The sequence below is a fragment of the Fonsecaea erecta genome (assembly GCF_001651985.1).
Source record: "Fonsecaea erecta strain CBS 125763 chromosome Unknown Scaff9, whole genome shotgun sequence".
Taxonomy (NCBI): domain Eukaryota; kingdom Fungi; phylum Ascomycota; class Eurotiomycetes; order Chaetothyriales; family Herpotrichiellaceae; genus Fonsecaea; species Fonsecaea erecta.
Window position 1 is genome coordinate 1,150,102 of NW_017387252.1, and position 25,459 is coordinate 1,175,560.

The window sequence follows — 25,459 nt, forward strand, 5'->3', positions numbered from 1 at the left end:
CGAATCATGCGCTACATACAGCCTTGCCGTTCGGCGTGTCTCGTATAAATGGAATCCGAACCAGGGCTCGTGACCACAAACCCAACACATTTTCTGATATCGATTACACGAAAGGCAATCCGAACCTACGTGGCCATTTCAAGATATTCAGTGCGGGAGACCTACACATGCACGTAACTAGAGACCATCTCGAGGCTTAACGCGTCAATCATATATTCCCGCATAGTATTACACGGTGCCCACTCGCCCACCTCATCTCTACCCGTCATCCACCCATTGATTCTTGAGGACATCCTCGCCGTGGATCTCTGTCCCGTCGGCCTCGACAATCTCCGTGGCGACGCCCATCTCAAAGGCGCCTTTCGGGAGTGCAAATCTCGGGTTCACCGCGAAGCAGACGTCAAACGTCCTTTCGGATCCCATGCTGGCTCCGCCTGCGGCCAAACAGATTGGACCCCAGAGTTCGATGCCGTTGAGGACCCCGCCTTGGTGGTGGAACAAGTGCTCAAAGAGATGATGTTCTCCTTGGTAGACAGACGTCGAATCACCGAGAAGGACACATATCAGGCATCTGTATACCCTCGTGTTCTGCCGACTAGACGATATGTGAGATTTGAAAAGCAAAAGAGATCGCCAACGCAAGTTTCGAGTTGAGTGGATGTTGTCGTCGAAGCGGGCTCGGCCACGCTCGTCTCGGTCTGCCGGTGTTGCAAAAGGACATTTTCGACAATGACAAGTCCACTCCATGTTCTTCATTGAGACCTGCACTCCCTTTTCATAGGCTCCTTGCTGGATGTAGTATGCTCCTTTGCAAAGGCCGGCGGCAGCCAGCACATCAGTGGACGAAACGCTTGAAACCGGGCTGATAGGTGGAGTCATGGCTTGGGGACTGCGAGGATTGTCCAATGACCTGATTGACGGTGATATGGGCGAGGTGACATATGAAGGGGGTCGGGAGGTGGCCTGTAACAGTGTCGACGTACTCTCTTTCTCCGCAGATGGAGTTCGATGCAACTTCTTGAAGACGTTCCAGGACGACTTCCGAGGAGCCTGACCTGGGCTGGGAGGTGTCTCAGGTTGCACAATCCCACTGCTTTTCTTGCGTCCAAGAACTAAGGGTGCCTCAATGACCTCCTTCATCTCATCTAGTAAGGGTCGAGATGGCACAGGTTCGCAGCCCAAGCTCGAGTGTTTCTCACGTTCCGGAGAAGCTCCATGGACCTCCTTCGTCTCATCTGCAGAACACAGTACTGTTCTACTTTCTGCCTTCGCACTGGGACGTTTCTGCTGCCGCAAATAGAGTTCGCTGAGGATAGAAACCGCGCGTAGTCGGGCATCGATGGCGGAATCAATGCAGGTCTCAAAGTCGACGACATTGTCATTGTTACTGGCCAGCATCAGGTGGTGCAGAAAGGATGCTTGGATTTCGATGGTAAGGCTCTGGAGAGCCCGATAGGCAATGTCTTTGCAGAGTGGTCAGTACCAAGAGCCCTAAAGCATTCCGCAGTAAGTTGCAGAGGAGTGCTCACCATCTCCCTGCTCGAAGGGTTGCCCAAACCGTTGTATGCCCTTTGCTGTGATCTTCTCAATCTCTTCATAGCCTTCTCGGAGTGCCTCTTCCAGTGCCACGCTCGGGGGTAGTGCGCCTTTTGCCCTGCGTTTCTCTTTGATGTTCTCGACAATAGCACCAGCGTCCTTATATGCTGTGACCAGGGCTGCTGCCGCCTCAACAACAGCGACACCGATTTCGGCTCCCGACATGTTGGACGCCGGCCAGTTGACGTTGTTGGAGTAGCGAGAGGCTACTTCGTGTGCCTCAAATGTGGGCGTAATCGTGGCTATTCACCGAGGCTGGCCATACTTTCGAGGGTTGGCTGGGTAAGACAGACGAGCCCGCAGACAGGAGTGTCAGAAGAGGGAGTGATAGAGAAACATTCTTGTTCCTGCTAGGTCAATAACTTGTCATGACGAAGGGGTTCTCGGAGAGGGAAGATCAAAGTAGATGCTTGAGAGAGCATTGCCCACGAGGCGCACCTGGCCGCGGCATACATGCACGAGTAGTTAGTACCAGGAACAAGCTCCATGTTCCAGCACAAGGCACCTTTCATCCAGGCTACAAGCACCGGTGGGTGTCTTCCGTGCACTACATCGCATCGTGGCCGCGGTCGTGTAGTCTGGGCGGGAGAGGCAGCCAATGGCAGAGGCAGAGAGCAGCATGCGAGACATGAGTCCGTCGTAAGTCGTGACGGGGCGCAGCTTCGAGCTTCGCCTGGCTCCAAGGCCGTAGGGAGCTTGGGACATGAGTCAAGCAGTGAAGCTTTCCAAATCTGAGCACTCGAGGACGAGCAGAGGCTCTATATATCTATGATAGAAAAATGGCTGGAGGGCACATGGGGTGGTGGTTGGTTGCTGAAAGCTCTGGAAGTGGATGAAGGTAAGAGACTGCGCTAGCTACCCCGTACACACAAACGCCCATTCTTGTTTGAATCTGGAAAAGGACTAATTAACCTCACCACCACTCCTTCGATGTCCATGGGCGTCAAGGATGGACTAGGCATTATGTGCACGTCACGCAATAAAACATATACTCGTCACACTTGGTAAGATGGGGCCAATTCAGTCCTTCTAGAAGCACTCATGATGCCGCTCAACCGACTCGTGCTATATTCTCGGCCGCGGCTTCAAACTCATGAACCTGCTGGTCTAGCTCCGAATATCCTCACTACCCTCCCTCCTCCCCCAGCATCCAGATTTCCTTCTTCGACCCAGCCAGGCACTGGCTCTCCCCCGTCTTTACTCGCCGTCACGCTCCACACTTGAGGGAATCCTGCCTTCATAGGGCCTCCTGCCTTTTGGCTTCCCGGGATTGCGAAGCGAGGGTTGGTATGCAGAGCAAAGCCCCTCAACAGACCTTGCTGGATCAGACTCAGGACCGCAGATTCCACTTCGTTCATGGCAGGGGATTCCTCCCCGTCACCGCTGTATGGTACGTACTGGCCGATATATTCGTCAACGTATAGTCCTGTATCTGGATCAAACCCGGTCTCGTTGATTGCTGCATCCATATCTGCAAATTCAGGGTCGACATATTTCTCGTCTGCCAAAGGAGCCGGTGAGCCGAAGCCCTTGGCCATCGATTTCGCCCTCAGCCTGCCTAACGCCCACACTGCTGCGTGATGAACATAGCTCAATCTGAGAAATGGTATTTTCTTCTCCTCACCCATATAGCCGGCAAGGAGGAAAGTCTTGCGAATCAGACTCCTCCACACCAGGATCTCACACCGGTTCCGGAGCTGGAAAAGGATGGACCGCTTGAGGAACCACTGCCCGGACTCGCTGTCCAGGTCCAGGTACTGGTGGAACGATCCGAGATCGCCAGTTTGTATGATCTTGCAGAGGGGAGTGAATCTTGGTCCAATGTCACTACCCTCTGGACGTGAGAGGAGTGCTGCAGAGGGGAATCGGCCAAGGCAAAGGTTGGCTGCTATCAGGTAGATCAAGATCAATCTTCGATGCTTAGTCGCCTGGCGATGGCACTGTTCGTACGCCGTCTGGAGCACCTTCTGTGCTCGTTGGAAATGATTGTTAGCGAAATGGAATCGACCCAAGTAGTACAGGAACGTGACCCGCTGGGCTGCCGGGTAGTAGGACAGCGGTGGTGATTGAACGTCGATGCTTGAGAGCATCTGCTGAGCATTGCGCAACCGCCGGCATTGTAATAGCAATTTCAGGCACGAGTTCGCCGTCAAATAGATGCCCACCCGTTTATCCTCTGGAGAAGGACGAGAAGTTCGTGGAACTCCAGGACTGCCGGCAAGACACTTAATGAAGGCCTCTCGTAGCACGTTCGCCGCGTCTTCCACAAAGCCCACCTTCCCCGGAGCACCTTCGGCATCTTGCGTGGTCGCTAGACTGGAATTCCGAATCAAAGACGGATTTCGATCCAGGTTGGTGGCAATAGCTGCGAGGGTGCGCGAAAAGGAGAGCACAATCGGTATCATGATGATGCCATATCTGGTGTCCCCCAGGGCGGTCACGCATTGGCTGTCGAAAAAGGAAGATCAATACAGAGCCGACAGAGAAGATCCATGGCGAATTTACCTTGTCAATTGCCGGATCTTGGTTGCTTTGGCTTGATTGTCTGCGGACGTGAAGTCTCGAAGATAGCGAAAATACTGGATGATGCATTCCGAAAATGACGTGCTGAATGACCCAAATTCATCCTGCGACACAGTCTGCTTACACCTGGCCACGAGCTCCCCGTCTCTTTCGGGAGGATGGTCCCGATTGAGCTCTTGGTTGAGGTCAGAATAAGGCTTTTGACGCTCTGGACTCAGACGGTCAAAGTCGAGTTGAATGAGGTCGGTGATGCGCTGTCCGTTCTTATTCCTGATGCTATCGACAATTTCCGTCAGGAATGAGTTCAATAGTGAGACCCGGGCCCCGAATGCAGCCATTTTCTGTGAGAGCTGCCGACGAGGCTCTGCGCTGTTCAAGGGCGCGTGAGCGTAGTCGGGGTGGAGGTAAAGATTCAGCAGATCCTCTGCATATGCGACATCGCAACTTATTTCTTGGTAACCAATTGTCCACCTCAGTCACAAAATGAAATAAACCTATAATAAGAAGGAGCAAATTGGTTCTATGGTGAGAAAGTTGGTCATCAGGCGAATGTTTTGATTTTCTGGAAAATTAATTGATTCACGTCTTAATGGCCGAGGTTTTGCCTCTATGCCGCCTTGCGTGTCCTGAGTGTAAGACTTTCATCAAAGCAAACTTCACACCGTCTCAGACACACGCTATTCTTCTTTCACGGGAGTTCCATCTGGGACCTCAGTATTGTTGCCTGATCTCCTTTTTCCTGGAGGTTCGTTTGTGACTTCCATCTTCTGTCCGCCCAACCTTCAATAACAAAAGCTAATTCCTGGCGTCCTTTGCGCTCTAATGAGAGCTAATCCCATAGCAAGTCGTCATACAAGGTCGTACTTTCTCATGAACAATAACCAGAAAGAGGACGGAATCAATGTATTCGCTGGTCACCCTGAAGTCCCCTTCTTGGGCGACGGGTGATGGACAGTGGCAGCAACTCAATGGCGCTGTACGACTCTGTGGCGTATTTCAGTCCTTCGTCGTCGAAGGATCCTGGGTGTTCGAAGGATTCTATCTCAGTCTTGCAGCACCAGCGATGCTCCGAATGGTCGACTCTTCGTAATTCGTTCATTTTTCAGTCCCAAGAATCATCTTTACTCTCTCGCTGTGTCGAGGCATACTGCCCTTCTTGCTATGTTTTCGAACGTTCTCCTCTTTCCTCTTGATCGACTTGATCTCCTCTCCTTTGATTTCCGCAGCTTTCTTAACAGTTTTGGGCAGGTGCCGGTGGCGTTTAATACGTCGAATTTCCGGCATATGAGCATATCTCTGGACCAGGGCACGATCATATTCAAGCTTTTGTCGTTGCCTTGCGGATTTGATGCCCTGTCGACTCGATGCATCAACGCGCCATAACCTTACATTGCCGTCATCTGAGCCGGACAAGACGTAGTTGTTGTCTGGGGTAAAACGGCAGCTGAATACCCTTTGCATTCGCTTCGTGTGGTACACATCTCTTGAATGACCGCGATCTCTGTTCCATAGCCGTACGGTCCGATCGTATGATGCACTCACCAACTCTTCACCCGTGGGGCTAAATTCGACGTCCATGACCGCAGCCACGTGATCTTTCAACACGTTCAGTGCCCTGTCCAATTTCCGCATGTCAAACATGTAGATGTTGTGATCCTCATTTGCTGCTGCGAAATTGAAGGCTTCCATCGGGTTCCAAGAGATGGCATTGGATGCCAGTTTCAGTACCACTTTGCTCACGGGCGAAGAGGTGCGGAGATCATAGAGGACAATAGCTCTATCCAGGGCTGCTGACGCCAGGATAGATGTCTCTATCTGATTGAAGGAAACAGAGGTGATCGTGTCACTCGAGGTGGGCCACCGCAAGACTTGAGAAGGCCCAGAAGCAGGCCTGGATAGGTCATAGATGGATATTGCGCTCGATGAAGCAGCAAATGAAGGGTGGTTGCGGTGATGCGAGATATCAGTGAATGCCCCTTGGCCAAAGTAAGTTGTCAGAGGCACTCCGTTCTGCTCTCCGTTGTAGGGATCCCAGACTTTGACCGTCTTGTCGGTGGCGCAAGAGACGAGTTTCCTTTCCGGGGTCCAACACAAACCTCTAACTACGTTTTCATGTGCTCTGACGCTCCAGCATTCTTCGCGGCTTGCAAGGTCCCATACTTTGACCACACCATCGCCGCTTCCACTGGCGAGTCTCTCCAATGAGCCGGGGTCCTTTGCCATAGAATAGACACCGTCGACATGACCCTCGCCCAACTGGCCGATGAACGGCGCGGCGAACATGCGTTCCATTTTAACAGCATTGAGGGCTCTTGTATATTCCCTGGCCCGCTCGAAAGGGTGATGGCTTGGGTCGAGATTTCGAGGTTGTCGCACGGAACCCTCGCCCGGAGGCGCAGGTGGCCTCGTGAGGGACTTGATTTTCTGGCTTTCCATCAGTTATGTACAGATGAGAACGGGGGAGCGCACCTACCATATCGACAGGAGCATCCTATGGCCAGTCCATCCACAGGAACAAAATGCCTACCACAGCAAGACTAGAAAGTCGACGACGAGGTGGTGTTATGAGCGCAGGAACTTTTTTGTGGAGAAAGACTGCGAAAAAGTGGCTGGACCCTGACATTATTACATAAGGCAAGTGGCTGGCCATTCGGAGGCCAGGAGTTCATACCGCGTCTTTTCTGCGCCTTGCGTCGCTCCATAGCAGCCTTCCAATCCCACAGTCAAGTACCCCGTCACCTACGCTCCATCGCCTGCACAGCTGAAATAAACCTTGGTCATTTACCAGCTTCCATTCTTCTCATTGTCATCTTCTCATCTTCTAGGATGGCCGCTCCACTTTCGAACGAGGCCAAGGTCAACGAGGCCCAACAGCTGGCCAAAACCGACCCGGCGAAAGCAGAGAGTATTTACAAGGACGTGCTTGCTCGGTCGCCAGGCTCGGACCAAGGTGCCTTACAAGTCTATGAAAATGCTCTGGTTGGCCTCGGAGAACTGTATAGAGACAACAAACGCTCGGAGGATCTGTCGGAGTTAGTCAAGACGAGCAGGTCAACGCTGTCTTCGTTCGCTAAAGCGAAGACGGCGAAGCTTGGTATGCTGAACGGGTAGCCGTCTTGATATGAGATGCTGACATCAAAGTCTAGTCCGGCAACTCCTCGACTTCTTCACTGACATTCCCAATACACTCGAGATCCAAATCACCACCACTAAATCGTGCATCGACTGGGCCAATGCCGAAAAGCGATCCTTCCTTCGTCAGAACCTCGAAACGAGACTTGTTGGGCTCTACATGCAGAAGCAATCCTACTACGATGCCCTCACACTGATCAACGGCCTGTTGCGAGAGCTGAAGCGGTTGGACGACAAGCTGGTGCTCGTCGAGGTGCAATTGCTTGAATCTCGGGTATACCATGCTCTGACCAACCAGGCCAAAGCACGAGCTGCCTTGACTTCCGCAAGGACATCTGCCGCCTCGGTCTATACACCTCCACTTCTGCAGGCTGGGTTGGACATGCAGAGTGGGATGCTACACGCCGAAGACAAAGACTTCAACACCGCATATTCCTACTTCATCGAAGCTCTGGAAGGTTACCACGCTCAAGACGATACTGCGCGCGCCACGTCGGCCCTGCAGTATATGCTGTTGTGCAAGATCATGTTAAATCTGGTCGATGATGTCAACAACCTACTGTCGTCAAAACAAGCGCAAAAGTATGCCAGTACGAGTTTGGAGGCCATGAAAGCCGTGGCACGAGCGCATTCGAATCGGTCACTCGAAGAGTATGAACAAGCCTTATCCAACTATCGGTACGAGCTGGGCAGCGATGTCTTCATCCGCAACCACCTGCGACGACTGTATGACGCCATGCTGGAACAGAATCTGATCAAAGTCATTGAACCCTTCAGCCGGGTTGAGATTGACCATGTCGCGAAGATGGTGGGACTCGACACTCAGCAAGTGGAAAGAAAGCTATCTCAGATGATCCTCGACAAGGTCATTGTCGGGGTGTTGGATCAAGGAGAAGGCTGCTTGATCGTTTACGACGAAGTTGAGCGGGATACTGGCTACGATGCAGCCTTGGAGACGATCGAAAAGCTCAGCAACGTGGTTGATGTACTTTACACCAACCAAGCTGCATTACTTGAATGACAGCAGTTACGCTGTGATGTGATTGTGGCCATCCCTCAATTGCGACCCCCAGGCACGTATGTCAGGCCACTTGCCCGGTCAGCAGCCTGTGTAACACTGTGAAGGGTCGACACGGAGCATACTATGAGCGCAGTCAAAAACCCCGAAGTCTTGGACGCATCGGCTGGAGCTGAGCGAAGCCAAGACATCTTAGCTATCAAAGCAAAGAATATGAGCGAGGAATGGCACTGCCTCCAGGATGGAATTTGCAGCTCGGGCGGCCATGCAGCCTGTCGGACCGAATCGAGGCGTGGAGTCTGACCGAAGCGTTCGGAGCAGATCAAGGGATGTTCAATAAGCTCCGGTTGGTGGCCGGAAACGTAAACAACCTGGACAGGCAAGGTGAGCTTTTGGTGGTTAGGTAGAGAATGCCGAAGTCTAGATTCCTCAGCAACAATGGGCCGTCCGCTGGGAGCGAGAAAGACGGCTTTGTCATTTGACGTTCACTGGTCCTGAAGGCTTGTTTGAGTCCCCGCTACGCGGAACTTCAGGCGCCAAAGCCTCAATCACTCCCCGGTACAATTGATCCCCACGTGAGGCTACAAGACGGTTTTGTCTTTCGACTGTTTAACTCTCAGGAAACTTGGTTCTTGTGAAACATTGCGCTCGAGGAACAACCTCCAAAGCATATGCCCCTCGACCCTTCACCCTCGTCCGACTCGTATAGAGACAAAATCTAGCCCATCCAAATCACATCGTTGTCCCCCAGCCAGGCCCTTGCCCCGCGATCGCAATTATAGCCGATTTACGCTCCTCTCTCAGCTCGTCCGCAGCTGACCTCGCGCGTCGCAATTCAAACCGTTCTGCTTCACAACCCTGAGACTAGACACTGAAAAATAGGGCCGATCGGCCTCAGGTGGGTTATCAAGATGGGTCAGAAGTGAGCGCCGTGATGCTGCTCATTACCGGAGCGCAGTCGCCGACGGCCACTGTGGGCTGACCTCGGTTCCAGACAATCAAAACTGTCGCCGCAACAACTGGAAGAGCTCCAGAAGTCGACGCATTTTGACAAGAAGGAATTGCAACAATGGTACAAGGGTATGTCATATCTAAAATGAGGGGATCCTTCCCGGAGGATCTAGCCCTGTTCCGTCGCGAAGAGACAAGCGGCTGAACATGTCCTCACCTGATGCAGGCTTCTTGAAAGACTGCCCCTCGGGCATGTTGACCAAGGAAGAGTTCCAAAAGATCTACCGGCAGTTTTTCCCCTTTGGCGATCCCAACTCTTTTGCCGACTACGTCTTCAAAGTATTTGACTCGGACAAGAGCGGGACAATCGACTTCAAGGAGTTCATATGTGCCTTGAGCGTGACGAGTCGGGGTAAGATGGAAGATAAACTTGACTGGGCATTCCAGCTGTATGATATCGATGGGGATGGCAAGATCAGTTATGACGAGATGCTGGCAATTGTGGAAGCCATCTACAAAATGGTAAGACGGTTTCTCTCCCTCCTTCTCTCCTCCACAGGTCGGCTAACCAGTCAACTAGGTGGGCTCGATGGTGAAATTGCCCGAAGATGAAGATACGCCAGAAAAGAGGGTAAGAAAGATTTTCCGGATGATGGACAAGGACGAGAACGGGAGTCTTGACATGGCGGAGTTCAAGGAAGGAAGTAAACGGGATGAGACGATCGTGTCGGCGCTCTCGCTGTATGACGGCTTGGTATGAACGAACTGAAAGACTCATCTGCTCCGAACACCTACTTTCTTCCACTTTGGCATTATGGGTATGAAAAACATACGAGACGCTGGCGCTTTTGGTATTCTTGTCAGACTCTTGGATCAGAAGCCGGTGTGCTTCATCTGTCCTTGGAGCAGGGGCGAAGGAGGTGCCTTTGGAACACACAAGCTGAAGCCACGAGGCTAATCTGTACACGCAAAACCACACGCGACGAGCGGCATTGCGTTGAAAACTTTGCAGGAGGGATTAAGCGTCAGAAATAAACGACCTCAAGCTTTCAAAATCGAATCATTGTTAGTATTATTTATGTGTTAGATTCGTACGATTCAGGTGTGGTGGCCTGTGTTGACCGAGTTTGCTCGGCCACGTGTGTGCGTGTCACCGAAGTCCGCCAACATATTTTGTACGTTTCGCATCCCAGAACGACACTTACTGACATCCTCCGGAACGACACGCATCCACGAATCTACGACTACACCGACATCAGAGACATCCACCAATTTCTCCTTCGGTGACACCTGCAAGCCCCCCCTGTGCTCGAAAGCTTCTCCCTCTCCGCGCCCCTTAAACATGAGGTGACCTCCCTTCGATCGCTCGCGAACAAGCACACTCTTGTGTCAGTCGGACCTCACTTCGCTATGGCGCCCAAACCCCCCCTGCTGCTTCTCAGTCTTCTCTTCCTCAAGCAAGCCGCATCCTTCTATCTCCCTGGCGTTTCTCCCTCTTCGTACTCCCGAGGGGACCAACTGGAAGTAAATGTCAACTCCCTGACACCTTCGATATCGCGACACGATGAGCAGATCCACGCTGTGGTCGCCTTCGACTATTACCACCCAGCCTTTCACTTCTGCCAGCCGGAGGGGGGACCTCAGCCCAGACGAGAGTCGCTGGGCAGTATCATATTTGGCGACCGCATTCAAAGCTCCCCCTTTCAGTTGTGGATGGGATTGAACCAGACGTGCAAGATCGCATGTCCCGGCGATACATTCGACGAGAGATCAGCGAGGTTCGTCAACAAAAGGATTGAGGAGGCTTATAACGTCAATTTCTTTGTGGATGGACTTCCAGCGGCAGAACTACGAGAAGATCCCCTCACCCACGAACGGTTCGCCAGTCCCGGGTTTCCTTTGGGGAAAGTGCAAGAGGATGGGACGAAGATTCTGCACAACCACTGGGATATCATCATTGACTATCATACAGCGGGCCTTCGTGGACTCAAATACCGTGTAGTCGGCGTTCTGGTTCAGCCGCAATCATACGCCGACTCTCGCCTCTCGGACGACGGCAAGGCAAGTTGCGCCTTCTCATCCGGACCTCTTGTCCTGAACGAAGAGGGACAAACACCAGTCACCTACACATACAGTGTCTACTGGCGTCCTTCAGACACAGCTTGGGCCACCCGCTGGGACAAATTACTGCACATTGTCGACCCCAAAATCCACTGGTTTTCACTCATCAACTCGGCCATCTTTGTCGTCTTCCTCATAGGTATGGTCAGCACGGTCCTGGTCCGGGCGCTTCGTAAAGACATTGCGCGATATAACCGATTGGATAATATCAATTTGGATGATCTCTCAGGGACCTCTACTGTTGACGACGACGTCCAAGAAGACTCGGGCTGGAAGCTGGTGCATGGCGACGTCTTTCGGCCCCCTCGTTATGCACTGCTATTGAGCGTATTGCTTGGGAATGGCGCACAGCTTTTCGTCATGACAGCTATGACAGTCGCCTTCGCCATGCTAGGCTTTCTATCGCCTTCTAACCGGGGCTGGCTCACATCGATCGGTCTTCTGCTCTACACCATCTTTGGTTGTATTGGTGGATACGTGTCGGCGCGAGCGTACAAGACCTTTGGCGGCGAGAAATGGAAACTCAACATTGCACTGACTCCTGTTTTCGTGCCCGGCATTGTATTTGGGACATTCTTCCTCCTCAACCTCTTCGTCTGGGCGAAGGGAGCCAGTGGCGCGGTGCCTTTCACGACGATGCTGGCTATCATCGCCATATGGTTCGTCATCAGCGTGCCATTGAGTGTAGCTGGGTCGTGGTATGGGTTCAAATCGCCGGCGATCGAGCCACCGACCAGAGTCAACCAGATTCCGCGACAAATTCCGCCCGTGGCACGCTCCTTGCGACCGATCCCCTCCCTTTTGCTGACAGGCATCCTGCCATTCTGCGCCATCTTTGTGGAATTGTACTTTATCATGACATCCCTGTGGACGAGTAAGATCTACTACATGTTTGGATTTTTATTCATCTGCTATGCGTTGATGGCAATGACTTGCGCCTGCACCACCATCCTGCTGGTGTATTTTTTGCTCTGCGCCGAAGATTATCGTTGGCAGTGGAGGGCGTTCTTTGGCGCGGGGATGACCGGCGGGTATGTGTTTTTGAATGCGTTGGGATTTTGGGCGACAAGAGTCACCTTTGGAGGACTTACTGGAGCGGTTCTCTACGTGGGCTACTCAGGCCTGCTCAGTTTCTTGGTTGCTGTGCTCACAGGTAAGAGATCCAAGAGTTTCTGTCGTGCGAAGCGGATGGTTGGACTGACGTCTCTATACAGGCACGATCGGATTTGTGTCGTCATACGCTTTCGTCCATCGCATCTACGGGTCGATCAAGGTAGACTGAGCACCAGTAGTTTCCTGGGTTGTGTATTTGTATTGCCGGGAGTTGGGGACAACCGGAAGAGAAGAGAAAAGCACACTTTTGAGAATATGCCCAAAGATGATTATCAGAATAGGTTGTACATTTTGATGGGAAGGCTGGAGAACGCCTTGAGAGAGTGACGATCTCGGATAAGAGATGCCGCCACGGCGAGGAACCAACATGCCACCATGCCTCATGAAGCCCCAAAAACTTGAATCCACAACGTGTTATCAGATGAGTTTGTTTCAAAACGAGGAACCCAACAGCCCAAAGCAAAGGGATCAGCACGAGCAAAGTGGTGATCGTCAATTATGCACCCACCCATCCTCCGCGTCTACAGGGTCACCGGGAACGCGTTCCTCCGCAGTGTTTTTATTGTCCGTCCACACATGTCCTCTATCTGAGCTCTTGTATGTCGATCCGTGGGTCCCGAGTATCGCCCACGGAGGGATAAGCAATCTTGTTTCGTTTGTCATATTTGTTTCTGCCCAGTGTCCCAGTCTCAACAGTGGCCAGACGGGGACGAGGCAAAACCCAGGCTGCATTTCTTGTGGAGTAAGGTAACAGCCATCGCCATCAGTGTCACCTTGAAGAACGGGGGGAATTGGCGTTAAATGCATGTGAGCTTCAACACCACTACCCACTGCCCACTGTAGGGGACTTGGCACCTCAGTACCTGTGAATTGTGAGGGTACCTATGGGGGAGGACGGTAAGGGGACGACCGAAACCGGATGTTTGTGGGCCACTGACGTTGGATTCGGACAAAGATGTGGACGGAAGAGGGATCAAGGGTCGGTTACGTAGCTGTGAGAAGCTTGGAACAGCAAGAAGTTGACAAAGGGTTCTCCGTCCTGTGTGAGAGAGGGGGACATGTTGTGGGAGGTGGTGGTTACCCCATGCAGCCCTCCCTTACATAAATCCATACCTGACCGACATATGTCGGGACAATATCTGCCAAGAGGAAAAGAGGCGAACGGCCGCAGATGGATCTAAGTCGGTAGTTGTAGGAGATCAGGAAGGCATTGGCTTTGTGGTGGCAGTGAGTACTGTATGTACGTAGAGTAACCAGATATCCGGGAATATACAGCCTGAGATCGGATATCTAGGAACCAACGCCGCCCCCATCAAGGAGAGAAACGGGCGTGGTGATGCAGGTGGCTCGCCGGGTTTGCAGGGAGTTGCAGGGGCGGCGTGAGTGGGGGGAGGGGGGCGGAGACGCCCCTGGATGGCCCTTGAGTGCGTGGTAGGCTGGTAGCCCTGCCTGGTCGCTCAATGGGGGACTGGGTGGATGCGGCTGCCCTCTTAGAGCCGACCCTGGCCACCCTAGGCGGTCTTGGACACCCGCCGACGTCACCGTGCAGCTGCCCCCGTTTCCGCAAAGCCCAGTGGCCAGGCGCCACAATGGCCTGTGTCGTCGATTGTCTCGGTTCTCTGTTTCTCTTCTCTCCAGGTCAAACTATCCCGTACGGAGCACACCACCACTACGCCGCGACCTGTGCCAGTATACGCACATATCAAACACTTTGAGTGATGGAGCTGGCTGGCTGGCTGGCTGAGTGATTGATTGAGTGGCTGCATATTCCGGCCACTTCCATCCGTCGTTCAACTCGTCGCAAATACATTACCCACCTTGCCACTCTATTCGAATCTGGCGCACTCTCGCTCCCTCGTACACCTACACAACTTTGTCGAGCCTGAAGTTCAACCACCCTCACCCTCCCTGTCGACGTCTTCACTGCTGCCATCATAGCCTCCGCCTTACCCTTGCCCTTGCTTCGGTCTTGCAAAGAGCCCACCCCTCACATACTATTCTCCTTACGACGTCTCGTCACGCTCGTGTCGTGGGTTGACGTAAACCAACACTCGACACTGCCTTGCGATTGATTGATTCATCCCCCAGCACATACAGCGCCTCGTCGTACGCTCTAGCGATTGGGCTGCTCAGCTGGACGGCTCGAACATCCTCTTCTTCCCATTCCGAACCAAGGGATTCTCCTCCTAACTCTCCATGCCTGCCCTTCGACTGTCGCGAGGTTGCAGACACCGAAGTTGGACGATCGAGTGTCTGCATCCGCAATAATGAAGCCCTCCAAATCTTCACGCGTTGGAATGCCCCCTCGTGGCCGCTCTTCACGAAGCAACGATGATCATGGGTCGGCGACACGATCGGAAGAGGAAGTCGTGGGTGAGAGGAGAAGTGGCGTGGACGCCCCCTCCAGTGCTCCTACCCTGGTCCACCACCAAGTGACGTCGGTCTTGACACGCCAGAGTTCGTCGGGAATTGAGGCAATGCGACGAAGGATGAGCGCGGCGCTCGCACAGAAACAACAGACGCGTGCGGCTGCTGCCGCCACTGCTTCCAGCGGTTCGTCTGATACGACGAAACAAGACGACCCGTCCGAGCCCTCGGCATCACTGCAACATACGGAGTCGAGCTCGGATGAATCGGTGAACACCGCAGCCCTCTCGACAGATTCCACCCGGACTATACGAGCCACATTTGACATGACCCCGGGGGCTGTCAGGACCCCGTCGTACCCATTCCCTCGCATGGCTTTGCGGCTCAATCGTAATACCAGCCACCGCTCAGGCCCCTCCCACAGACCCTTCACTCTTCTATCCCCCACCAACGAGCCGCCGCTCAGCTCCGATCCTGCGCAGCCCCCGCCTCCGCAACGGCAAGCATCCTCTTCGGATATGAGTACACCAGTTGGCCAGACACCTCTGAGTCCAGGCTATATCGAAGACCCCAATTTCCCGACGCCCGACTTGTACGATATTATTTTAATGCTCAATGCTGAACCAGGGTTGGATATGTGGTGGGTCAATGTCACTGAGATTCTGTCCGAAGTTTATGGCGCTGAACGCGCATCGCTGGCGGTTCCTGGAGATATTACTGATCTCGAGAACGTTCCATGGGGGCAAAAGGCAACGTACAACATTAATGGCAGCGAGGGAGTACCGCTGTCACAGTTTGAATCTCTGGCTACCTCCGAGGCTGACATATCCTCTCTCGGCCGGCGGCCAGAGCCTGCCAGCAGGATCCCCAGTGATGTTAGTTCGGCCCCGCGCCGGCCCCCCCTTACGTCCCGTCACTCTATTGCAGGCCCATCACCCGAGCCATCTGCCAGGGTTGCTCGTCAGCGACCTGCGGGGCCTGTGCGTGCCTACAGTATGCTGCCTAAAGAGCCAGCAGAAGAAGGTCCGACTGTTTCGCCGCTGTTGCCCAGGTTGACGAGGCAAGCCGCCACACCGAGATCGTCTGTGGCCGAATTAGACCCCTTGGCGTTAAGGGGACAGTACAACTCGTCTGGTTCCGCTTCATCGACACTCAGGTGTCATGTGCATCGCTCGATCCAGCCGCTTGAGGCTGAGCCGGACCCATTACTTGTCCGTACAGGCGTTGCAACGTTGTTCGGGAAGAGGAAACCTGTCGTATTGACGAGAGCTTACACAGAGACCGTGCCGAGACAGTCGCCGAAGGTCAAAGGAAGGGAAGATAATCGAAGCGCGCCACCGACGCCATCCCCAGGAGGTCCTGACGAACGCAGAGTTGGAAGACCCGAAGATGCTCTGATGCTGCAGGCCAACTTCCGGGCATTTGACGAATATGAGCAGCCAGAACCATCACCTTGGTCGCAGAGCCCCTCCCCTTCACCTGCGGCACGTCCTGACCCAACCGAATCACCCTTTTTCATGCAACCCACGGCATCCATTGACGAGTCTGCATTCGAACAAAATCCCCCAGTGTATGACTACGCCACCACCGCCAATAAGCCATTGAGTGCGATAGGCGCCGATATGTCGAAGACATTGATTCATGTGCCTCTGATACAGCCGATTTTGGCTAGGGGAACCCTGGCATCTAACCTCCGCTTTCCGATAGCCATCCTGTCTTTTCTGTCGCCCCTGAATCCATATCCGCGTAGTCTGCGGCATTCCTTGGAGGCCCTCCTACCACATCTGGCAAGCTCATATTCACTAGCACAGCAATACAGCGCTCTCCAAGATCGTTTGCGTGGCACTCCTGGAAGCCGACATGGAGCGGCATTCGGTCTGGGCGGCACATTTTCTGATGAAGGCTCTGAACTCGAACTTGTGGCTGAGCTGAGCGGACAAATTGCACAGGATAAAGAGAATGCTAGATCGTGGTCATACCAGGAAAGCCTCAGCCCAGGAGTTCTTAAAGAAAGCCCGGGCAATTCTGTCGCAAGCACCCCACTCTTGGAGCAGTTTGGGCTGAGTTCAGGACAGCCGCCAACTCCCGGTGGCAAGACAGGCTCCGAAATGGTAGACAGCTACTTCTCTGCTAGAAGGCAAAAAGCCGGTCAACAGCCACTGACTCCTGGCCCTCGACCGACCAGGGATGAGACGGAGCAAACCAAACACTCGACTGAGAAATCTTCCGCTGGCTCAAAGACAGCTGGGAAGAAAACTACAGGAAACGTCGGAAAGGCACAGCCCGACCCTCCTAGTCCGATCGCACTTCGAACGGCGAGCATCACTTCTGCAAGTGACCCTGGAGACCATTCACTCTCCCTCTACGACAGAATTGATCCCCCCCTTCGGCGAAACACTGCTCGACGTGTTAGCGAGAATAAAGATGATGGCGAGAGACCTCTGCCCGAACTCATATCGTCTCTGATGCTTAATGCTGTACCCCTTCAACTTTTCCTGGCGAAGCCGAGTACAGGAGACTTGGTTTGGACCAACCGCAAATTTGACGCGTTCCGGAGTCAAGGAGAGGGCCGTGTCCGAGATCCTTGGAAAAACGTGCATCCAGCAGACAGAAACGGTCTGGTCAAGCTGTGGAATGAAGCGTTAAGAACAGGAAGTCAGTTCACCCACTATATTCGTGTTAAGAGATTCAACAGTGACAGTGATTTCCGCTGGTTTGTATTTCGAGCCAGCACTCTACTGAGTAACAATGGCCGACTCTTGTACTGGATTGGTTCCTTTCTAGACGTGCATGAGCAGTACATGAAGAACCTTGAGGCCAGTGAAAAGGAGGCGATCATGGCCCGTGACACAAAGATTCGCGCACTTGCAGATGCCATTCCACAGATTCTGTTTGAGGCTATCGAAGGAGATGGCATTGTGGCTGTCAACCAGCAATGGCACGCATATTCAGGCCAGACGCTAGAGGATGCCCGAGGTCTAGGGTTTGCGAAACATGTCCATCGTGATGATCTGCACAAATGTGGCATTTTGGCACCGTCAGACGTCGCCGCGATTGCTCGGTTTTCAGCTACCAGTCCCTCTTCGTCCACCGATTCAAACAAAACTGTCGGCGCGACTGTACCTCCGCTTCCTGCGCAGAAACACCTTTTCTCGCCTGATTTGAGCTCACTGGAGCGGATGATCAAATCAGGCTCCGTCGTTGTGGAGAAGGATGAAAACGGTCGCCTATCGTACCTGACTGAGATTCGATTGAAGTCTAGAGGAGGCGGGTATCGCTGGTTTCTCGTACGCCTTGTTCGAGTTGACACTGGTCTATGGCAGAGCCAGAGCGGAAAGGCATCTTGGTACGGCACGTGTACCGATATCGAGACACGGAAAGCCTTGGAACGAGAATTGAACCAAGCCAACGAGAAGGTCCACTCAGAGATGGAGTCCAAGACCAAGTTCTTCGCCAACATGTCCCACGAAATCCGAACGCCGCTCAATGGCATTCTGGGTAGTATGCCTTGGCTGGTCGAGTCAGAGCTAGATCACGATCAACGCCGGACAGTGGACACCATTCAAAACAGCGCCAACAACCTGAGGGAACTTGTCGATAACATCTTGGATGTGACGAAAGTCGAGGCTGGGAAGATGACGCTACTTCCCAAGTGGTTCCATGTTCGGGCACTCTGCGAAGAGGTGATAGATACAGTATCGTCTAGGGCGATCGAACGTGGACTAGAGCTCAATTATTCGCTGGAGGCCAACGTTCCGTCAATGGTCAAGGGAGATGCTTTCAGAGTTCGCCAGGTTCTGCTCAATCTTCTCGGGAATTCCGTCAAATTTACCGAACAGGGCGAGGTGTACATGCGGTGTTCCTACCGCGATGCCGAGCGCGCCAGCCCGACAGGACGGTCTGATAATTCGGGCTTACTCTCGTTTGACGTGGTTGATACTGGTCGTGGGTTTAATGAGGATGATTTTAAACGGCTTTTCAAGCAGTTTGGCCAGATTGGGGGCGGCAGTAATCACGAGGCTGGCTCTGGATTGGGACTCTTCCTGTCCAAGCAGCTGGTGGAGATGCATGGAGGCGAGCTTTCTGTGAAAAGTAAAGCAGGCGAGGGCTCGACTTTCAGCTTCTACATCCGGGTCGAGGTGGCTCCTCCGGGTTCTGAAGTTACCTCCCCCCCAGTCGCTGCGAGAGCCGGGAAACAGAGGCAGTCGCCTTCATTGGGAGGCAGCCCTCGATCACAGTCTGACAACAAGACCGCGACAATATCGTCAGCTAAGGGTCTCTTGCCCAACGAAGCTATCATTCAAACGCCCGGCCTATCCAGATATGTAAGTCCTCCACAACAGGCGGCCGCTCTACCATCGCCGGCCGTATCATCGCCAACGCTTGTTTCGCCGCCCGTCCTTCCATCCGATAGCTCCGGATTGTCGATGCGATCAAACTCGGGTAATATAGCGTCTGCGTCGTCGGCGACTTCGATCGTGCAAACACCCGAATCTGCACCTCCTCCCGATTCTGCTCTTTTAGCGAGTGAACGACAAGTCCTGACGGAGAAGGCCATAGCGTCCCACCAGATCTTCAAGCGGAGCAACAGCGACAATGATGGAGGTAGGTTGGCGCCGGGAAAGGCCCACCCCCAGACGTATTCGGTTATCATCATTTGCCCTGCCGAGTATGCGCGGACGGCGATCAAGCAACATATCGAGCACGTGGTTCCATACTCGATCGCGGCTAATGTCACGACTATTCCGGACATTGGTTCATTCCTCGATCTCTTGAACGGGCCATTACCACCTACTTTCTCACACATCGTCTTGGATATACCTGCGACCTCCGACATCATGCTATTTATGAGACAGATGGCTAACTACACCGGCCCGGTGATACCGGCCCTCGTGGTGATTACCGACCACTACCAGAAGCGGGATATCCTCGATGACTTTACTGCTCTCACAGCCAGCGGGCGCAAAGCCTACATGATTCACAAACCAGTCAAGCCGTCCGTGTTTGCAATGATTTTCGATCCTGCGCAGTTACGCAATTTGAGCAAAGATCGAGCACGCGAGGTCGCGCAGTCGAGCTCTGACGACTTCCGAAATATCGCGAACTTGGTCAAGGAGAAGATCGGCGGAAGAGATCACCGAGTGTTGTTGGTCGAGGACAGCGATGTGAACCGGATGGTGATTCAACGGTACCTCAAGAAAGTTGCGCTGGTCAACGACTGTGCCAAGAACGGGCAGCAATGCGTGGACATGGTTCAGGGCAACCCACCGGGGTACTATTCGCTCATCATCTGCGACATCCAGATGCCGGTCAAAAATGGGTATGAAGCCTGTACGGAGATACGGGAGTGGGAAAGGAGTCACGGGTACCAACCCTCGCCGATCATGGCACTGACAGCGCATGCAATGCCCGAGGAACGCGCAGCCGCAGCAAATGCTGGATTTACCGACTACCTTACCAAACCGGTTGATTTTAATGTGCTGGGGACGATGATGATGACGCTACTGGACCCAACTGTGCCACACGTGTTCTTACGTGATAGGCCTCTGGAGTCTTGAGTTCTGTCGGGGCGCAGGGAAACGATTCTCGGGTTAGGGAAAACTCTGCGTCAGTGTGCGCTGTCCATGGGCGAGGGGTCACTAGTTGCACGGCATTGTCACTGCATTGAGCGAGTCATTGCGACGCATTTCTGGAGGTGGCGTTTTCCTGATCCTTGCCCAGTGGCAACTACTTTTGCAGACTGTTTGGGTGGGGGTTCTTATGACGGACGACTCACGCTATATAGGGTTGACGGATATTTTATCATTTTCACCAAAAAGGAACAGGTGGGTAATGGGAAGGGGGAGTAATATAAAGGCTGGGTCAACGCCGGGGATGGGGAAATAATGACACAAATGTGCATGGTAATGGAGTTCAAGGGGACCCGTTGTTATTGTCAATATGGTCAAGGCCCGAGCGAGGAGAGAAGATCTCCTCAACGAGAACCACGACATGCATGAATCGGTCTGATGGGAAGTCAGTATTAGCATTTGGCGAGGAAAGCGGTGCTTTGTTGGGGCGGCGGGATCGGGGTGGAGGAAAGCAGCCTAGTTCTGCCGTCATCGAGAGGCCACCGGGCCATGGTCCTAGGTAGGTAGATGGAGGTATGTACTTGTGCCGCACTACAAATGTTCCGTGTTGTGTGATTGAAGATCTCGAGAGTTTGAATGGTTGCAACGGACGGGTGGTGAGTAAGTAAGTAGAAAAGTGGTGAGCGGGAGTTGAACGGCGCCAAGACTCGATTTCCCTGACACGCACAGGTAATACTCGTAGGCGGCCATTGCAAGAAGGTGGGTTGTTCCGGGGGCGATGGAAGGGCGGCTATGGGGGGAAGTCAGGGAGGGTCCCATTGGGGGCTAGCAGGAGGTACTGTACCTACCTGTGACCTGGCGCCGCTGCCAGTCATTTGCAGCCCACGGGGCTATTTCTCAACGCCCAATGAGCCAGACAGGGCTGGCAGCCAGGCAGCCAGGCATCTCGTCCATCTGGAGACCAGGCGTCCATTCACTGGACTCTGTCAGTGATTGATTGAATTGCGTTTTGAAACATAAGATCAAACTTTGTTTTTCGACGTGTCGGGGATACGGGGTGGACGAAAAGGAGGCCAGGACGAAGGGGTAGGCGATGTGAAGCTACTGGTACAGTATGTGCCTCGTACGGACCTCAGTGAGGTTCCTAGGCAGGGGTACAGTAAGTACAGTACTAGGCTGGTGGGCGCGGAGAGTGGCGCCCACCATGCTCAAGTTTAGCCGGCAACGTCTACGGAGTACTCTTCCCCCTCTGTCCGCCCCTCGCCTGTGCCCGTTGCCAGCACCTAGGGATGGATGCTTTACGAGGGGATCTACCCCCAGTACGAGTTACTGCCAGGCCTATCCTTTCTACCCCGTCCTCCAGCCGTTAAGCCTAGGCCCGGATGCCTTAGGTACATCTGCCCACCCATCAACCTCGATCTCATTGCCTTCTCTTCGCTGCCTGCGACGGCTGCCATCCCAGTGACTTTGGACTGCACGTTGCCGCACTTTCCTCCTTTTCATATTATTTTCCCTGTGCGCACGAACCCGAGCCGAACGGTTGAACCACTCATCACCATCCTCACCACCACTTATCATCATCGCCATCACCTCCATCACCATCACCACCGCCGCCGCCATCTCTTCCCCTCGCTCCTCAACGCTCCCACGCCCTCCCACCGGCTCCCTGCAACCATCACCTCACCCCTCCCGCGCGCCAACGGCCAACGCTTGACCCTTTCTTGACCCTGCCTCACGCTGCTTTCAGTCGACCTCTTACGTCTGGGCCCCTCTGCCAACTCCTGAATCCCCCTCGACCAATTCCAACATGCGACTCTCGTGTCCGCATCCACCACTGCCCGCGCGCCTCAGCCGCCCCAAAAAATCAAAATGTGAAAGTTCCATAAGACAATTTCCCAATACCGTCCCTCCAACGCTCAACGTCTCGTACATACAGACACGCACACACATATCCTCCGCAAAGTGGCTAGTCCCTCCTCCCGTCCCTCCTCACTTGCCCCCCTTGAGGGCATGCACTGGCCCTGGCCGGAGAAAAAAAAGAGACTTTCCTATCTCTGAACGTCCGCCCGCCTTCTTGGCCGAATCAACGTTCCTTCCGTCTCTCCCCCCTTGCTCACGTATAATCACGAACCTTCTCCGTCCTCGCTCCATTCGTCTTCCAGTACAGCCACTCCCGTCCGCCGTTTCGCTTCTAGATCCCGCGAACTAAGGACCCTCAAGTCCTGGCAAAATGCCTCATCGATCCAATGATCATCTTCGGCTTCCCGTTGCCTCCCTTCAACTGCCTGACTCGGCTTCAGCTGAGATTTTGATCCCACCCTGCCATTTCCTGCTCGTGGAGGGTCTGCCTCCGCTCTCTTTGGTCGACCCTCGACGGTCTTTTCCTTTGTCTCTGCCGGGCGGAAGGTGACGGACGGTGCCGACCCTGCTTCCTCCCTGGTTCAATCTTCTTCGCATTGGTCCTCCTCCTCTTCTCGTCCTGCTCGCGAAGCGGGGTCGGTGGACTCATCATGACACCCTCCACCCATGGGCCACGACTTATATTGGTCCGCCCAGGGAGATGATGAGCTGGCAGTCTCCTCCCCTGTCCCCCTTGTGACCAGAGGAGTGCCCGGTTTTGCCTATAAAAACCCGACTCATCTGTCTGAAATTCCTCATTCCTCCTTCTTCCCTTTCTATCACTCACCTTTGGAAAAGTCCGAACAAACCCTCTGCCTGACCTTGAGCACTCTTAGTCCCAAGTCTCTTTCACACCCACCACCATACATTGACTTGTCCTTTGACCTCCTACTTAGGTTCAGTTATTCTTATCATCTCTTCACAATGGCCACCACCGCCTACTCTCGTCATCCCACCAGCTATGTCTCCCACCAGAAGGCCCTCCCCATCACCATGCCGTCCGGCAAGGCCCCCGTCTACAGCTACCCCCAGTCCCGGGTCCTTGATTCTCCGGAACTCTCTGACACCAGCACCTCTTACACTGGCAGTCGGACCTCCGCGGGTTCCTACAGCCGATCCAGCTACGCGCCCAGCCACAGCAGCGGAGACTTCGACTCCTACACGCATTCTGGCGTGGATGTTGTTGACATGCTCAGCGACAAAATGAACGCCGCCTTCGATCCCATTCGACTGGATCGCTCGCTAGCGAAACAAGCTCAGACGTAAGTGGCATCTTGAACGCCCCGACGGCAGGAATGAAAAACTGACTTCCGATAGATCTGGCGAATTGAACGCTAAACAGCGGGAGCTGCAAGAGCTGCAAGCGAGGGCCCAGCGGAGATTGAAATCCGCACGGGTCAATTTCGCTGAAGGAGTCGAGGCCGTGAAAGAAGCCCGACAAGACGTGGAGTACACGTCGAAGAAAATCTCGTGAGTCCAGATGTGCATACGAGGCTCCGCTGCCCTTTTGAAGGGATGACAATGGCTCGGGCTGACCTTTTGGGACCTTAGAGCGATGAAATCGAAGGCGGAGAAGAAACACCCGGAGGCGTATGCGAAAGCCAGCCGCAGCCGCCACGCCTGAGTCACGACAGTCACGATTGACGATGCTACGAATTTCCTTGTCTTTTTCACATCGGAGCCGGTCCTTGGAGTTCGAGAACCCCCCAGATGGCTCCCACTTTGCGACCGGGGGTGATCTGGAGGTGAATTTTTCGGTCGACTTCCGCTCCGCCCAACCCTTTGGATGTCGTCCGACTACAGCAAATCAGAGCCGATGATCAAACTCGAACAATCATTCGCCGGGAGACTCAAATGCAGCCTTGGCGGTAGTCCTCCGGGGTGATTGACGTGGCAGTGAGTTTAGGGTTCCGCTCCACCCCACGAATTGAGCCAAGTTTCTTGCTGCTTTTGCCCCGCATGGTGGCCAGGGCGATGGCGTGCATGACGCCAGGCCCATTTCTGCAACCAGAGAAATCGCCCAGCTGCCGAACTTGCACTGCAGCGATCGCCTCTGCAGGTACCGACCGCCCCAAGCCAGCAAACGCCGAGCGGGTACCACCATGAGATTCCCATGCAGGCACACTGGGCCCAATTCTCGGGTTTGGTGCCACCTTCTCACCCGTCTGATTGGATCACGAGCTGTTCAGGCACTTTTTGGGACGAGCGTCGTTCCCTGTAGCACTTCCCCTCCTTTCGGTCACAAGACCTCGCGTTCTGCAGGTGATGAGCCGCGGGTCTTGCAGCTGGTGTGGAGATTGCGGTGTGATGGCTAAGCCGGATTTGGCCCTGGGCCGGGATATCGGGGCTGCGAGCAGTTTGCCTGGTGTCCAGAGTTCACGTCTGGGTGTCCTCTGGGGGGCAGTTGCAAATAGGTTGCGGCTGTGCGAGGCTCTCGGGGAGCTTCCTGGGCCGGGGCTCGGACCGTGGCTTTGTCCGTTCTTTGTTTCTTTTTCACTCCCCCATGTATTCATATTCCTCTCTGGTGACAGTTGCAATGGGACGAAAAGTTTCAATCTCGGCCGGACCCGGCGCTGTCCCTGTCCCCTATAATAAAAGCCGTAGGTGCCCCCTGGGCTGGGTTCCGTAGGGGGTCCATGGCCCGCCCAGCATGTGTGTCTTTAAGGGGGCTTGGGGCCTCGGCCGGGGGAGTTGCTGGAGGGAGCAGGGGAGCATGTGGAGTGTATCTTTTAAGGGGTGTTCCAAGGTGGTTAGGGGAGGCTCTTAGTGTACGCGAGGCTGGCCCGGGCTATCTATCGCTAAGGATTAAAGAGTAGTGGCAAGTGAGTGAGTGAATGAGGGAGGCGACACAGGGGTCTCTTAAGCAGTAGTAGGCCTTCTAGGTATCGTCCCTTATTACTGTTCTTTCAGAGGAAAGGCATCTGGCTGGATCTCTGTGCGCCGTGTCCACTGAGATAAACTAAAATGCCTATTACACATTCACCCCTTCGACATTGCTAATGTCCCACCCAGGTGACTGACCACAATCTTGCGTAGAGTAATGCAGGGAAGGGAGGCATATGCCCCTCGAGCATCGCCGAATCTGGCCGGAGGATATGTGACCTTCTTTACTTGAGTAGTCCTACTCGCCGGATCCCTAGGAGAGGAATTTGGAGATTTATTCCCAGCC

General features: G+C 53.8%; 8 protein-coding genes across 8 annotated transcripts; 5 read left to right on the forward strand and 3 right to left on the reverse strand.

The window, feature by feature from the left end:
- Nucleotides 1-258: 258 nt before the first annotated feature.
- On the reverse strand, nucleotides 259-1,761 carry AYL99_09633 (hypothetical protein; the record flags this gene model as incomplete). The annotated part of the gene is made up of 2 exons (XM_018841140.1): nucleotides 259-1,463; nucleotides 1,530-1,761. The coding sequence occupies 2 exons, from the start codon at nucleotides 1,759-1,761 to the stop codon at nucleotides 259-261; spliced, it is 1,437 nt and encodes a 478-aa protein (XP_018689821.1).
- Nucleotides 1,762-2,687: 926 nt separating this feature from the next.
- Nucleotides 2,688-4,457, reverse strand: AYL99_09634 (hypothetical protein; the record flags this gene model as incomplete). Its single annotated transcript, XM_018841141.1, has 2 exons — nucleotides 2,688-4,044; nucleotides 4,102-4,457. The coding sequence occupies 2 exons, from the start codon at nucleotides 4,455-4,457 to the stop codon at nucleotides 2,688-2,690; spliced, it is 1,713 nt and encodes a 570-aa protein (XP_018689822.1).
- A 757-nt stretch (nucleotides 4,458-5,214) lies between these two features.
- Nucleotides 5,215-6,595, reverse strand: AYL99_09635 (hypothetical protein; the record flags this gene model as incomplete). Its single annotated transcript, XM_018841142.1, has 2 exons — nucleotides 5,215-6,543; nucleotides 6,593-6,595. The coding sequence occupies 2 exons, from the start codon at nucleotides 6,593-6,595 to the stop codon at nucleotides 5,215-5,217; spliced, it is 1,332 nt and encodes a 443-aa protein (XP_018689823.1).
- Nucleotides 6,596-6,945: 350 nt separating this feature from the next.
- AYL99_09636 (hypothetical protein) lies at nucleotides 6,946-8,272 on the forward strand (the record flags this gene model as incomplete). The annotated part of the gene is made up of 2 exons (XM_018841143.1): nucleotides 6,946-7,213; nucleotides 7,266-8,272. The coding sequence occupies 2 exons, from the start codon at nucleotides 6,946-6,948 to the stop codon at nucleotides 8,270-8,272; spliced, it is 1,275 nt and encodes a 424-aa protein (XP_018689824.1).
- A 908-nt stretch (nucleotides 8,273-9,180) lies between these two features.
- Nucleotides 9,181-9,980, forward strand: AYL99_09637 (calcium-binding protein NCS-1; the record flags this gene model as incomplete). The annotated part of the gene is made up of 4 exons (XM_018841144.1): nucleotides 9,181-9,191; nucleotides 9,264-9,349; nucleotides 9,447-9,742; nucleotides 9,801-9,980. The coding sequence occupies 4 exons, from the start codon at nucleotides 9,181-9,183 to the stop codon at nucleotides 9,978-9,980; spliced, it is 573 nt and encodes a 190-aa protein (XP_018689825.1).
- A 650-nt stretch (nucleotides 9,981-10,630) lies between these two features.
- On the forward strand, nucleotides 10,631-12,623 carry AYL99_09638 (hypothetical protein; the record flags this gene model as incomplete). The annotated part of the gene is made up of 2 exons (XM_018841145.1): nucleotides 10,631-12,494; nucleotides 12,556-12,623. 2 exons carry the CDS (start codon nucleotides 10,631-10,633, stop codon nucleotides 12,621-12,623), a joined length of 1,932 nt encoding a protein of 643 aa, XP_018689826.1.
- A 2,098-nt stretch (nucleotides 12,624-14,721) lies between these two features.
- AYL99_09639 (hypothetical protein) lies at nucleotides 14,722-20,379 on the forward strand (the record flags this gene model as incomplete). The annotated part of the gene is made up of 1 exon (XM_018841146.1): nucleotides 14,722-20,379. One exon carries the CDS (start codon nucleotides 14,722-14,724, stop codon nucleotides 20,377-20,379), a length of 5,658 nt encoding a protein of 1,885 aa, XP_018689827.1.
- A 2,835-nt stretch (nucleotides 20,380-23,214) lies between these two features.
- On the forward strand, nucleotides 23,215-23,914 carry AYL99_09640 (hypothetical protein; the record flags this gene model as incomplete). Its single annotated transcript, XM_018841147.1, has 3 exons — nucleotides 23,215-23,552; nucleotides 23,608-23,760; nucleotides 23,842-23,914. 3 exons carry the CDS (start codon nucleotides 23,215-23,217, stop codon nucleotides 23,912-23,914), a joined length of 564 nt encoding a protein of 187 aa, XP_018689828.1.
- Nucleotides 23,915-25,459: the final 1,545 nt, after the last annotated feature.